The 14,610-nt window shown below is 35.8% G+C and overlaps 1 protein-coding gene across 3 annotated transcripts in view; it reads left to right on the forward strand.

The window, feature by feature from the left end:
- The window catches only part of LOC145691901 (N-acetylglucosamine-6-sulfatase-like), a 265,742-nt gene that overhangs the window by 226,014 nt on the left and 25,118 nt on the right, over positions 1–14,610 (forward strand). For 2 of the 3 annotated variants that reach the window (XM_081767223.1, XM_081767209.1), the window contains 2 exons: positions 11,216–11,456; positions 11,759–11,818. In XM_081767223.1, the coding sequence (XP_081623349.1) occupies positions 11,346–11,456; positions 11,759–11,818 (171 nt within the window). In that variant the 5' untranslated portion in view covers positions 11,216–11,345. Of the gene's footprint in view, positions 1–10,139; positions 10,202–11,215; positions 11,457–11,758; positions 11,819–14,610 lie in introns of those variants that run through there. The other variant, XM_081767215.1, reaches the window with a different exon arrangement.

Genomic DNA, 14,610 nt, shown 5'->3' on the forward strand with positions numbered 1-14,610 from the left:
TTGTACCTGGGTTCATATTTAACCACAGGCTGATTGGTTCTTTATGGATGTTAATACATCTTGTAGGTCTATATTTGATAAGTCAAAAATGGAAAAACAGCGCATTTTTAAAAAATTATTTTATATCAAAAAGTTTACAAAATAACAGGAGAAAACAGTGGAAGGCGCCAAGAAAGCGGGCATTTTCAACATAATGGTTGATTCTATCCAAGATGTTTCAGAGCTTAATCAGCTGGATATAGTAATTCTCTACGTTACAAACGGTCAAGTATTTGAGCGGCTGTTAGCAGTTGTCGTAAACAGCTTGGGCGTCTCTGGCGGGGGGACGAGGGGGACGCGTCCCCTTAATATTTTGAAGTACAAAATATTCAATATTTTGTTCTAATTTAATTTATTTACTAACGACAGAATAACATATAAATAATAATAATTATATTTATTTGTCATATAATATTCAGGCTGTTAACAGAGTTCTTGATGTGCCTCACTGGGTCCGTGAAGGTAAGCAGAAATGTAACAAATGGAATTATAGATAATAAACAGGTTGGGCTAGATAGTACCATTTAAATAACTTTCTTTGATGTCCTCCCCAAATTGTATATGCCAGAGGCGCCAGTGGTAAACAGTGACACTACAAGACAAGTAACTTATAATGAAATCAAAAGAGTACTTTGTGACAAAAATGTTTTGATGTCTGATATTGTAAGTTGCTCTTTTGATGGAGCTGCTAACTTCAGTGGCTGCTATTAGGGAGTTAAAGCATTACTGGAGAAGGATAATTCTGAAATCATTTACACCAAATGCATGACTTATGCTCTTAATTTGGTTATGACAAATTCGACTGAGTAGATCCCTGAAGCTGCAAATTTATTTGAAACCAGTGCCGCGTTCTGTCTGAATACTACAAAAGAAAGAATGTTTGTAAGAAAATGATTGATGCAAGCCACGAGGGACATGACAGACTACGAAAAGTTCAACAAGTTGGTAGGACACGATGATGGAGCAGAAACAAGGCACTGAATACAGTAGTGGACACTAACGAGTTTCGCTACGAAACATGAAGCCAAGACGAGGACGACTGTCTATCATCAAGATTTCTTTCATTTTTATTGTTCCTCAATGATGATGTACAGGACAGGGGTTTTAATGCGAAATCAAAATTTTAAGCTAAACTTGAGCTAAACTTTCAAATCATCAACCAATCAGATTGCACGAAAGATAGTGATCAGCCAATCAGATTGCATCAACAATAACTTTGCCAGTGTCAGATTACTTCACCTTGTGACTAAATTTCAGTGTTGTAGCATGTATTCTCTTAAGACTATGAGTCATAAGATTCAATAAGGTTAGCTATCAGATTTCTAAAGCTCAAGGTCAAATCAATCACCACAAGTGATCTTAGACTATGAGTTGTGACTAAAGTTCAAAGTATTGTTTCAAATTTCGCGCCTTATGTTAAAATTCTGTTTATCACAATTCCCAAATTTAAAGAATACTTCTCTTGATATACCTAAGTCTTAGAATTAATCATATCATTATATGTTCAATAATGTCAATAATGTCCGTCAATTGTTTACCTGAGTAGAACCAACTGTTTTCTACAAGAGTGTAATTAAACTTAAGAAGTACCACAACAAAGGAAATGAATCCCTGTACACTACCTCATCAAGGTCAATCACGTGGTACATCGTATTGCTTACGTTTATATTTGGTCCGTAGGCTGGAATAATCAAAACCAATAACGAAATTTCATTTGACAATTCTCAAATTATCCTTCAAAGTTTAAATGTACCAATGTCCTGGACTCCTAATCCCATCATAGGTCAATAACTGATCACGTGATCATACTAATATTTGACAATGATTTACCCAATGAATGAGATACTATCCAATTTTAAGAACAATTACCAATTATTGATATGACTAAGAAATGTACCCCCTCCCAAAATGTAAGATTGGTACACAAATACACCTGTGTCTTGTGAAAAAGTAATAAATCCTGTACTTATTCAATAATAAAGCCGTATCAAAAAAAAATAGGTCAATAACCTTTAAATTTTGAATATTTGACCATAAGAGGAACACCAACGGGTCCACCAATGGGTCCTAGAAAACGTTTACCGAATTTTGTTATTTGATAATTCCCAATTTTAAAAGGGAACATAAACATATAAAGGTAATAAACCTCTGTACATACCCATATAACGTGTTAAATCCTTATCAAACGGGGTCAATAACCTCCGAAATTTCATTTTTGGTAGTTCTTTACCATGAAAGGGAACGATGTGGACCATCCAAATTTATAGTGGTACATATTGAAGACCTGTACTATGATACCAAATGCTTAAATTGGAAAATTTTCAAAATTTAAGGGTTGGCCATGGTACCCTTCCTAAAATTTAAACGGTTACATCAATGTACCTATTGTTTATGAAATGGAATGGAACCCTATACATGATCATATAACCATATAAGGTAATAGGACCTCATCCAAGGGGATAAATTGGGCCAAAACCAAAAACACGTTTGTACTAAAATTTGGCAATTTTGTACCCATGAAAGAAAACGAGGTGGACCACCCAAATTTATAGTGATCTATATTAGGATTCTATACTATAATACAAAATGTGTAAATTGGGCAATTTCCAAAACTAAATGGGTGGGCCAAAGTACCCCTCCAGGGTGCATCAATATACCCATGTCTTATAATAGGAAATGGACCAATATACATGACCATATAACCATATAAGGTAATAGGACCTCATCCAAGGGGATAAATTGGGCCAAAACCAAACACGTGATTGTACTAAAATTTGACAATTTCGTACCCATGAAAGGGAACGAGGTGAAGCACCCAAATTTATAGCAATCTATATTAGGGTCCTGTATTATATTACCAAATATATAAAATGGGCAATTTCCAAAATTTAAGGGGTGGGCCAATGTACCCCTCCCAAAAATTTAAAGGGGTGCACAAATGTACCTATGTCTTATGATAGGTAATGGACCCCTATACATGACCATATAACCATATAAGGTAATAGGACCTCATCCAAGGGGAAAATTAGGTCAAAAACGAAACACGTGGTACAACGTATTGCTTACGTTTATATTTTGGCAATTTTGTACCCCTAAAAGGAAACGAGGTGGACCACCCAAATTTATCATAATATATATTAGGGTCCTATAGTATAATACCAAATGTATAAAATGGGCAATTTCCAAAATTTAAGGGGTGGGCCAACGTACCCCTCCCAAATTTTTAAAGGGGTGAACAAATGTACCTATGTCTTATGATAGGGAATAGACCCCTATACATAACCATATAACCATATAAGGTAATAGGACCTCATCCAAGAGGATAAATTGGGCCAAAAGACCAAACACGTGGGTGTACTAAAATTTGGCAATTTTGTACCCATGAAAAGGAACTAGGTGGACCACCCAAATTTATAGTGATTCATACTAGGGTTCTATACTATTATACCAAATGTTTAAATTTGGCAATTTCTAAAATTGAAGGGGTGGGCCAAGGTACCTCTCCCAAAATTTTCAATTGGTGCATTAATATACCCATATCTTATAAAAGGTAATGAACCCCTGTATACGCCCATATTACCATATAGGATAATAACACCTCATCAAAGGGGATAAATTAGGTTAAGAACCTCCGAAATTTGAATTTTTGGGATTTTTTTACCCATGAAAGGGAACAACATAGACCCCCAATACTGATAGAGGTACATACTATGGTCCTAGGCTACCATACCAAACTTTTAGATTTGGCAATTTCCAAAATTTAAGGGGGTGGTCGTAAGTACCCCTAGGTCATTGACCCCGGGCCAAAGTCATTGACCTTTGACTTATGACGTAATAAAGGTCGCGGTCAAAGTCCAAAGTGAGATCAGGTGGGGCAAGTACTACTATTGGTTAAGTACGTGTTTCTTTTACGGCACTAAATATTGTAGTATTTAAGCTCTACCTTTATAACAGTATTATTAAGTCACGTTGTCGATCAGGGGCGGATACAGGCTGAATGTTTGAGGGGGGCGGTCGTTCGAATTCAAATCAAAGTTAGAGCGTATTGCAAAAAAAAATTTTTTTTGAGCAAGAACGCCAAGGTAAATAATTTCTGCTATTTATTGCTTTATTTGACTTGTGCAACATAAAACCCAAAAAAAAAAAGTAAGGTCTACCTATTTTAGGTTTTATTTTACATTTATAATACAAAGGTGAAAATTCTTAGGATAGGTTTTGTTTTTAATATTCTGGAGGAACAATCGCCCCTCGGTATCCGCCTCTGTTTTCAATACAGTATATACTTGTCGTATTGTATATTCGCATTAAAAAAAATACTCAATATTTTGGCTAGCTCGCTTGGAACATATTTATTTTTGTTTTAGTGTCTGAGTGCCAAGATTAAATAGAAAAAAGGTCAGAAGAGTTGTTCATGTCCGTTTGGCCTATTCCAGGGTATTTATCCTCTTATTTTATTCATAGGGGGGCGCGGTGGCTCAGTGGTAGAGCGTTCACCTCCGGTGCTTGGGATCCCTGGTTTGATCCCAGCTCGCGCCGTGTGGACTTTGTGGTGGTCAAATACCGTGCTCGTGGGTATTCTCGGGGTTTTCCCCTTTCCTCCCACTTTCTTCATTTCACTCATTTCTCATTATCACCGTCTCCTTTAGCCTAACCGGCATAACCGTGTGACGTTAAACTTAAAGATTTCATTTCATTTTTCTCTTTTCCGTTAATCTCTTTTTGGGGCCCCGAAAAGAGTGGGGCTCTAAGCTATAGCTTGTTTAGCTTATACGTAAATCAGGCACTGCATGTACGAAATGAAAAATTTGTCTCGTACAGATGCGTAGTGACAAAGACAATCGAGTCTTAAAGACTTTTTGGAAACTTCAGGAAAAGCAGCCTTAGACTGAAAACAAACCTCCAGTAACGATAACGAAGGAAACAAGGAGGATTTTGAACTTCGAATCACAAGACAGCTCGATAAATTCTTCTGTGACAGAAGGAAGTTCACATTCCAAGTCTAGAAAGAGATATTTTATCCAGTGGTTTTTTAGGACAAATATGGAAATACGTACGTGCTATGACCACAATTAACTCATTTCTTAAATCATACTTTCAGTGACATCACTATTAAATAAATAAATAAATAAAAGATTGCATCACCAACTTAACTTGTTGATTGTCTATCTTGTCAAATACAGTCACAAATGTATCTTGAAAGCTCTAGCTAAGAGTATTCACGATGATAATTGATTAAAGGACTTTAAAGCTGTTTTGAGGTGAGAGTCCTCTATAAGAGCTTGGTAATGCCATTGAGGGAAACACACAGCAAAATCAAACAAAAAGTTGCCTTAAAATGTTTATTGCATATTACAAATATCCCAGGTGCGAACAACAAGATAAGATAAAGTTTAGTGAAAATAAAATGTCCCGCGGATCTCCCTTTCAATCTCTCACAGCCTTCCGGGAGTCCGTGGATCACAGAGTAGGTAGCACTGACCTAGGTCTCACTGTCAACAACAGGACGATATCCGTAACTGTCATTATTTTTCAAGTTTAAGTTTCCACAACGTAACATTTGGAAGCAATGTTGTATTTGTTCACACTGCGTTTACCATACTCCTAATTAATATTTCGAACTGTTATGCGCCTCTGAGACGAAGTTATGATTTCAAGTAGATTTTGTTAAAATCGTGTTTTGACATCCTACTTTTCAGGTTTAAAAACAAGTGAAAACAGATATTTTCTATAACGTATATAGTCAGAAATTACAGAACAGAAGTTTTCAAATAAACATAACAAGCCATACAGACAGCATATTTTAGGTTATGATCATGTGTCAATATGAAGGTACCCGGAAACTTGCATTAATTTTGCAATAACCAAATATATGGAGATAGTACCTAGATATACTAGTTATGCAGTCCGTCACAAAAACAAACTCTTGAAAGCCTTCAGGAATATAGTTACTTTATTTTACTACCGTGATGTTGAGATGAATCAGTTGCGAAGTACTTTTCTTCGGTACGCTCCAATTATATCTGTAAATAGGGAGATCTCTCTCACATCTAACGCATATTCGTTCTAACAAAATACACATATTTCATTTAAAAATCTTACAAGTAGTTGATTACTTTTAAACTGAAAGAAAAATTGACTCTCTTCAAGTGTATGTGAGCTGACAATGTGGTGTAAGATAATGCCATTTCAATAGTTCGCGTGCATTAAATTAATTAAATGTTCGTGAACAAAATGTGGGTAGTGTGAATATGCGCCGACTTCTAATTTTTCCAGTGGATGCTCACCCTTCGTTACTTATTACATATATCACATAGTCTCAAATTCTAAGTTTTTGTTTATTTTTCATAGATTCAATAGTCCTTGGATCCCAGTCTGGAGGACTTCCCTTGAAAGGCGCGAAAGACCATCTGGCAACTGTAATAAAATGATCTGTGTATTACTCTTTTAACTGTGGTTACCCAAATAAATTTTATATTAAACAAACTTCAAACTGAACAGTGAGATTTCTTTTTCCATTTGAAATATGTTTAGTAATTGGGCAAAGGAAAGAGCCTACAGTAGTATTAGTATTAGTAGTAATAAGGGTAGTATATCAGACAGAGATAAAACATAATTTGCATGCGTTCGAATGTTCTCACAATTGCATCGTGTAAATAAATACATTATATGCATTGGTAAAACTTATATTTGACGGTCCAATTTTGTCTCACAGCATAAAAGTGTAATTTCTAGTTTAATGCAAAAATTTAGTTTGGTATCGAGCATCCATTAATAATCTCCAATGAGTGCTTGAGCAGGCACGTAGCCAATGGGGGGTCCGGACCCCCCCCTTCGGGACCAGAAATGAAAAAAATAAGGAAGGATAAAAAAATGAAATGAGAAAAAGAAAGATCGCGCTAAAAAAAAATTAAAATCAGGAAGCTTTTGGTTACTCTTTCTTAGAGGAGATTTGTATTTGAAATACATGGTGGCGAGGTGAGCGAGATATTCTGGAAAAGTCAGGGAATTTGAAATTTCTAGAAAAAGTTACGGAATTCTCAGAATTTCTAGAAGAGTTACGGAATTCTGACAATTTCTGCTACTAGTCAGTGGGATTTCAAGGGAGATTTCAATCTTCCGAAAGTATGGTACCGTTGTGTAATGTGGACATTTTTTATCATAAATTTTCGTCATCGCATCCTTGCAGTATCAAACATTTTATTTCAAAAACAATTTTCTACTGCTCTTTTAACCTGTCATTGGAACAGACAGTAGTTGACGGAATAATAAAAACAAAAACTTATATGGAAAGAAAGTTCTGTTGACATTTGATTCAACAGAGAAAGGAACGCAGATATTGTAAAATATTTTACAAGATATTATTAGGTATGTACTTTTTATAATTGTGAATATGTACTTTTTATAATAGTTGGGGTCATAATGAAAGGAAAATTGTTATATTTGAATGAACAGAGGAAGGATGTAAATATTGTAAAATCTTTTTCAGCGCTTTTTTTTATTTTACTCGAGATTTCTCATAGTTTGTTATTAAAATACTTACCAACATACCCTTATTTTATTGCCCTAACAAACCAATATATGTTAATAGTAAAGTATTGGGTTGGCAACTAAGTTCCCGCCGTTTTTAGTGTGAGGCACCCATGCTCCACACTTCTGAACTTTGCCCATCGAGTGAAGATGCTTCTCTAAAGTAGTGTGGGAGCACTCCATTGTCTCTGCCAGTTCCCTTGTTGTTTGACGCGGATTTTCATGCAAAAGATGGTTCAATCGCTCTTCATCGAACTCAACTGGTCGGCCAGAACGAGGTGCGTCTTTGAGGTCAAAATTTCCTTTTTTGAACTTTGCATACCAATCACGGGTGGTTCTTTCAGCTATAGCACCCACTCCAAACACAGCACAAATGTTGCGAGAAGTTTCTGCGGCCTTAGAACCTTGATTAAAGGCAAAAAGAAGGAGGTGTCAAAAATTCTCATTCTTCTCAACTTGGCATTCCATGTTAGTGATCTGTAAATAACAAGAAAATGTATCTTAGTAACAACGAAACATATATTTAAGTAGAACAATATATTCTCTTTCGAATGATGTACAACTTCGTGCCAAAAGTATTTAATGTCATACAGATATTTCCAATTTTAAAAAACGGCGGGAACTTAGTTGCCAATCTAATAGTTTAGATTGATCGAGCTCCTGGGCATTCAGAATTTCATGTCGCCTCTCCCCCCCCCCCCGTTCCCGGTTACGAAATCCTGGCTGAACGAACCAATATATGTTCCAGTAAAATAGTTTAGAATGATCGAGCCTCTGTTGTGATGACCTCATGTCTCGGACCCCCCTCTTCACGAAATCCTGGCTATGTGCCTGGCTTGAGTCTCGGAGTACCCATGTAGTTGGCGCCTATGATACAGTGTATACTTTTATCATTTTGTTTCGGTTCATTGAATTGAGTAATAAATAATGATATGAATTCATTCATTAGATGTCGTCCCGTATGCATTTCGCAATTTTCAAGTTTCCAGCAATTTTAAGTAGTAAATAGTCAGTAATTCTGACAATGAATTACATTTTATTTCAAATTATCCAAGTTATTTATTTGTGAGTCGATTGTATTCTAGTTTTTGCATGTTTTCAAATTCATACCAGTTTATTTATGTTTGCAGTCATTTTTTTGTATTTTATTTTCTCGTTTTCTCTGCAATTTTTCTTCTATTTTGCAAGTTTTCCAAACTTTTTTTTTTTTTTTTGCTGTTTGCTTTGCCATTAATTGCGGACATTTTGGCAATAATTGAACTAACAGATTACAAATAAAATAACGGTCCACACCACAACAAACCCGTTGCCGTGTTTAGAAATAGAAAGCAACAATCCGGAGTAGGCTATATGACTTTCGAGCGTCAACCATGCATAATCCCAATCTGTTGCTCGAAACAAGAAGAAAGAGGATTATTCGAAGTGCAAGTATCAATATACATCCCACCATCCCACCATCGTCGATCCATTTTTTATGTTCTCGGCACCATCTATCGCGTTGACGTTTTGGTCAGAAATTTCGAAATCGCAACACAACCCAGATGTTGGGATTATAAAATTTTCTTAGAACTAGAATTTACGAGGGTTGGTCCGAAAATTCATGGACTGAGAACATAACGCCGAATCTGTGTAAGCGAGTCTGTGCTTGTCGCACGTAAAGATAGCCTGTGGCGTACTTGATTAATATAAGTCAAGTGAACGTGCAGTTGTCGTTTGTTTGCTCGCTATAAAAGTCGATCTGCAATTTGTATTACAGTTGCAAGTGAGAACGGTACGGTAAATTACTGGACAAAGGTTCGCTTTTTATTTTATTTATTTATTTATTTTTATCTTTATTTATTTATTTTTGAGAAATTAAACAGAAGTAGTAAGGTTAAGTTTAAGATGACCAAACAAGCCTACGGTGAAGAACTAATAGGCTTTGGAGAAAATTGGTGAGAAGTCTCTAGACCATTCTCCCTATAGCCCAGACCTCTCACTCCGCAATTTCAGGGCTTTTCCAATACTTAAGATGGACTTACGCGGAAAGAAGTTTAACACGAACCAGGAAATGAAAGCTGCCACTTCCACTACCTTACGCCGACTCTGAGAAAATGGTCTGCAACATGTGCTTGAGAAACTAGTACATCGCTGGAAATAGTGTATTGAGTGTGGTATTTCGAAAATGAAACCCTTACCAACCATCCTACTGACTCGAACTTCGAATAGTAGTCTCAGGTCACAGACTTTTGTAACAGCCCTCGTATTCCAGATGCTGATTGATCTCAACTGTCAGTTGTGCCACTTTAGCTCTTAGTAAACATGGACGTATTATGTAGACCCTATATTAATTTTACTAATATTAAATCACACGTACATATCCTTTCCTTCTCTCGTTCACGTTCCTCGCTCTTTTTTATTTATCCTTCCTAAACCATCCATATGATAAATTCTTATCTTGCTGATTAAAAATAGCTATGGTACTTATTTACATGTTTTTATCACATTATTTTCTTGCATATGTTCGTTCTTTGAACGCGATACGTATCTAATCTTACATACTTGAAATTAAGATTATAGGCTATATTGGCAATAAGACTGTGTTGCCAACAAGTATTAAGTTTCTCGTATAGTGTTGAAGGCTTGGGATCTACATGTATGTTTTCCTTTCTATATTATTTCCCTATATTAATAACTAAATTAACTTACTTTTATCATCTTAATTTCAGTAGCAATGTTGAACTGTGGCGTTTATGTTTTTATATACGTGTGAAATCCTATTATATGTGATAGTAAGTAATGTGCTGTATTTTATATTCGGTAGAGTAGGATTCTCAACCACTGGTACGCGATCCGCTGGTTAGAGAATTAATAATTTAGTAACTAATATGCCTTTATTAAAAGCTACAATGCTGTTAACAAAAACAGAAGGGTCTTCTTCTCGTAAGAAATGAGTATCTTCCTATACTTAATTTTCAAATATGACTTAATACATAGCTTTTCCCCCTTTAATAAGCATTGTAATACTGAGCGCAACGTATTTTCAGCTGGACAGTTTCATTCTTTGAGCTTCCTGTTGCTTTCGCTGCATTGTCACAGTGCAATATGGACTGAATTTGATAATTCCCACTCGGGTTGTGTTGATATGTCAAATACCTCATAAATATGACGTAACCGCTTTTCTAAATAACATTATCTAGCCAAAATAAAGTGAGAAATAATCAATATTGACCTTATACAAAGAGATCGTTTTTTGCCAAAGAAGCAATACAAAGAAATGCAATGAAATTTTGACTCTTCCTCGTATATTATAAATTGAGGATGATAATGAACCAGTAGGAGGGACTGTAGTATTTTGTGTTATAACGATTCTGAAGTAATACTTGGTTTCAGTTTCAAATTAGTACACTTTAAAACATGTGTAACTACTATTAATACAACATATGAATCTATTGAAATTCCTGTATTAAATGCATATTGCTAAATAAATATTACAGCTTTTGTTTGTGCTTTCCATAAATGCTTTTCTGAAGAACTAGTTGAAATGATCTCTGCGTTTACGTTCTTGCTGAAATTAATCCAGTAAAAACATATATTCATCCATGCATTGTGCAATACTTAGAGATACTGTAGAGAGTTTTATATTAATAGTTTTAGTTTCCATTTTCAGACCATTGATCATATATGTTCTGTATCTGTGAATGAGAAATGTAAAAGTGAAGTGGACAGAAGTGGATTTCATTATTCCTAATTGGATAATTAGGGGAGAGTTGTAGTCTGACAAACACCTGAAGTTCAAAATGAAGATCCCAGTTTATTTCTCTCTTTTGGGAATCCTCGTGAGTGCTGCTAGTCAACCTAATATTATTTTTATCCTAACTGATGATCAAGATATCAGGATAGGTGGAATGGTGAGTATATCATAAAATTACCTTCGAAACTATGATTTTATATTAGTCATTAAATTATTTGATTTGGCACAAACTTCAATCTTTTATAGATAATAACAGTAATAGATGATTTTCTACTGTTTTTAGAACGTTATTATTTTCTGCTTTTAATGTTATTATTTTGTATTTTTAGCGCTTTTTTAAAAGTCGGTTAGTGCTTTCCTAAAAAAATTCTTAATGTCTTTGGTAACGTAGAAACACAATTACCTGTTATTTATATATTCGTTTGACATCACGTTCATATACGCTCTTTTGTTTTCCAGGATCCCATGACGAAAACTCAACAACTTATTGGTAATGCTGGTGCAGTTTTCGAAAATGCCGTAAGTGGAAATACAGTTAGAAGCGTTTCATTTTGATTAAGAAAATATTACGTTTTAAGTATGATGTACACTACTGGTATTATACGTAGTGGTGTCAATCAATTTAACTGGTTCTATTATTAATAAGTTGATTTAGTATATACATACAGTACGGCAATTTGAAATCGACACTGATTTTTTTCTCAACATGTGGCGCAGTTATGAAAGCAAGCTGGGTGCAATCAAAAGAGGAATGTTTCATGGTTAAATGATACTAAGTGCCTTCATCTTCACTGATAGTTACATGTGCGGACGTGCTGAATGCAGACAGGTGTTACTAAGCTGCGGCCTTGTGAGTTCAACATCGAACAACGAGCGAAGATCGAGTTTTGTGCGAGTCTGGATAAGACTCCTAGAGAAACTTATCAAATGTTGCAACAAATGCATGGTGCCATTTGTTTATTCCGTACGCGTGTATTTTGATGGTATACGAGTTTCAGGGAGAGAGGGGAATCAATTGAAGACGACAAATATCCTGGTGCAGCAAGGGCAGTGAGAACACAGGAATTGGTGGGGAAAGTGAAGACACTAGTTATGGAAGACCGAAATGCGACACTGAGAATCCTTGCTCAGGAGTTGCACATAAATAAAGAAACTGTGCGGTAAATATCGTACGATCTCAACAAGAGGAAAGTCTGTGCCCGTTTCGTGCCTCATTCCTTAACAATGACAAACAAAGGGACAGGATTGATTACTGCAAAGAACAGATTGCTACCACCAATAGGAATCCTAACTTCCTCCTGAATATCGTTACTGGAGATGAGACTTGGATTTTTCAATATGAACCGTCGACAAAACGTCAGAGTACGGAGTGGAAATCTCTTAACTCTCCACAGCCAAAAAACTGCGCCAGTCGAAATTCAAAATCAAGCTTTTGTTCATTTTTTTACGATAGTAAGGGTATTGTGCATAAGAAATTTGTGTCTACAGGACACGCTTAATGTTTCATTTTCCTTTGAGGTATTGAAGCGGTAACTTCAACGTGTCACATGTAAAGCTCGAGTATCTGGGTGATGTTCAGTGGCGTCTGCTCTAGACAATGCGTAGTCACAAGGCAGTAATGGTGCAGGATTTGTGTGTTGTCCCACCCTCCCTATTCACTAAACGTGTTCCCGTGCAATTATTTTCTGTTTGCTAAACTCGAGTCTGCGCTTAAAGGTTCGTAATTCGATAACAAAACGGCCGTCAAGAGACATGGATTTTCAGCAGCATTACACGCAAAAGACTTCCAGTAATCCTTATCTATGTACCAATGGCCAAGGTGCAACGATGTATGGATGCAGGAGAATCATAATTTGAATGACCCAAGGTAAGAAACTTTCTATGCTCACCCTTGTTTTCTGCAATTCCAATCTCGATTTCAAATTGCCGCACTATATATATTTGTATCACTGTTCCTAAACGATATGACGAAACTATAACATAATGTTGCCAGTTTCGTTACATCAAATTTCTAGTTCGATTCGAAGCCATGTAATTTTTCGATTAGATTAATAATTTCCCCACCAACCAAAACACGTCCTTCTTCTGGTCATTGAGGTCTAGCAACAAAGGCTACTTGAGTGCCAAAGACAAAATCATCAGGGCTCCATTTCGTATCGATTTGCGTCAGTGCAACGTAAAGTTTGTGTTTCTTACAGCACACACACACCTAAATTTACCTAGCATGTTCACCAAAACAGCAGCACAGTCCTGTAATCCAATTCTCTTGGAGGTGAGATTGTGTGGCTGAGGAGTAGTCTGTAGTGTAAAAGTTGATCTTTCAGATGGTATGTACACTTCCAGCTATACCGGATTGAAGCCCCAGTCGGATTGGGCCCACGGTAATAATAGGCTTCGTCCTTCGTAATCAGGGCGTACGCAAAACACAGGAAGTCAAAAAACTTGAACTCATCATTTGTTTCTAAACTGATTCAATATCAATACTTCCCTTCCAACCCTGAATATGGCTTGATTAAAACGTGTTGTTCGTGTTAATTACACTTTAAATATATTTTTAAATCTCATTACTTTCAATTAAAGTACTTTCGAAAGATTTCCTAAAATTTCAATGAAAGAGACCTAATCATTGCGAAATTAAAATACAGTACCTCTAATTTTACATGAATTATGTGATATCTTCAAATAGCTGAAAGATAATAGAAATGTGGAACAAGAGCGCGCTAGACAATATTATTTTGCGTGAGGTACCGTAATCACGAGTCATCTAGTAGCTTTTCGTTTGCAGCCATTTATACACGCGAAAATAAATGCCGATTTTCTAAATGCCTGAAAATCAAAAGCAGATAAGTGAGTCATGAGATAACGGTATCTCATGTAAAATAATATTGTCTAGCGAGCTCGTGTTCCACTTTTCGATTATCTTTTATCTATTTGAAGATATCACATAATTACTGTAAAATTTGCTGTATTTTAATTTTGCCTTGATGGGGCCTCTAAAACATGGTAGTATTCGCTACCTATGCGTAGGCTGCTTTTACAGTATTCTTAACATGGACGCGATGGTAGCACCATAAGTGATTTTTAGAATTTATGCGATTTAGGACTTGTTTAAAGCTTCTGTCGTTTAGCCAGTGTCGCATCCTCGTTGTTTCTAATCGTTCCTAATCAATAGAAATGATAAGTATCCTTTATTTTAATAATCATGTCCCATTTCATTTACGAGATTAAAAACAAAAACACTAGCAACCTGTCTACAAACTTGCAAGAAACAGTGTGTGTATGCAATACGCTACTTTCTTTTATCTATGACT

The sequence above is a fragment of the Thermobia domestica genome, chromosome 1 (genome assembly GCF_964235325.1).
Source record: "Thermobia domestica chromosome 1, izTheDome1.hap1.1, whole genome shotgun sequence".
Lineage (NCBI taxonomy): Eukaryota > Metazoa > Arthropoda > Insecta > Zygentoma > Lepismatidae > Thermobia > Thermobia domestica.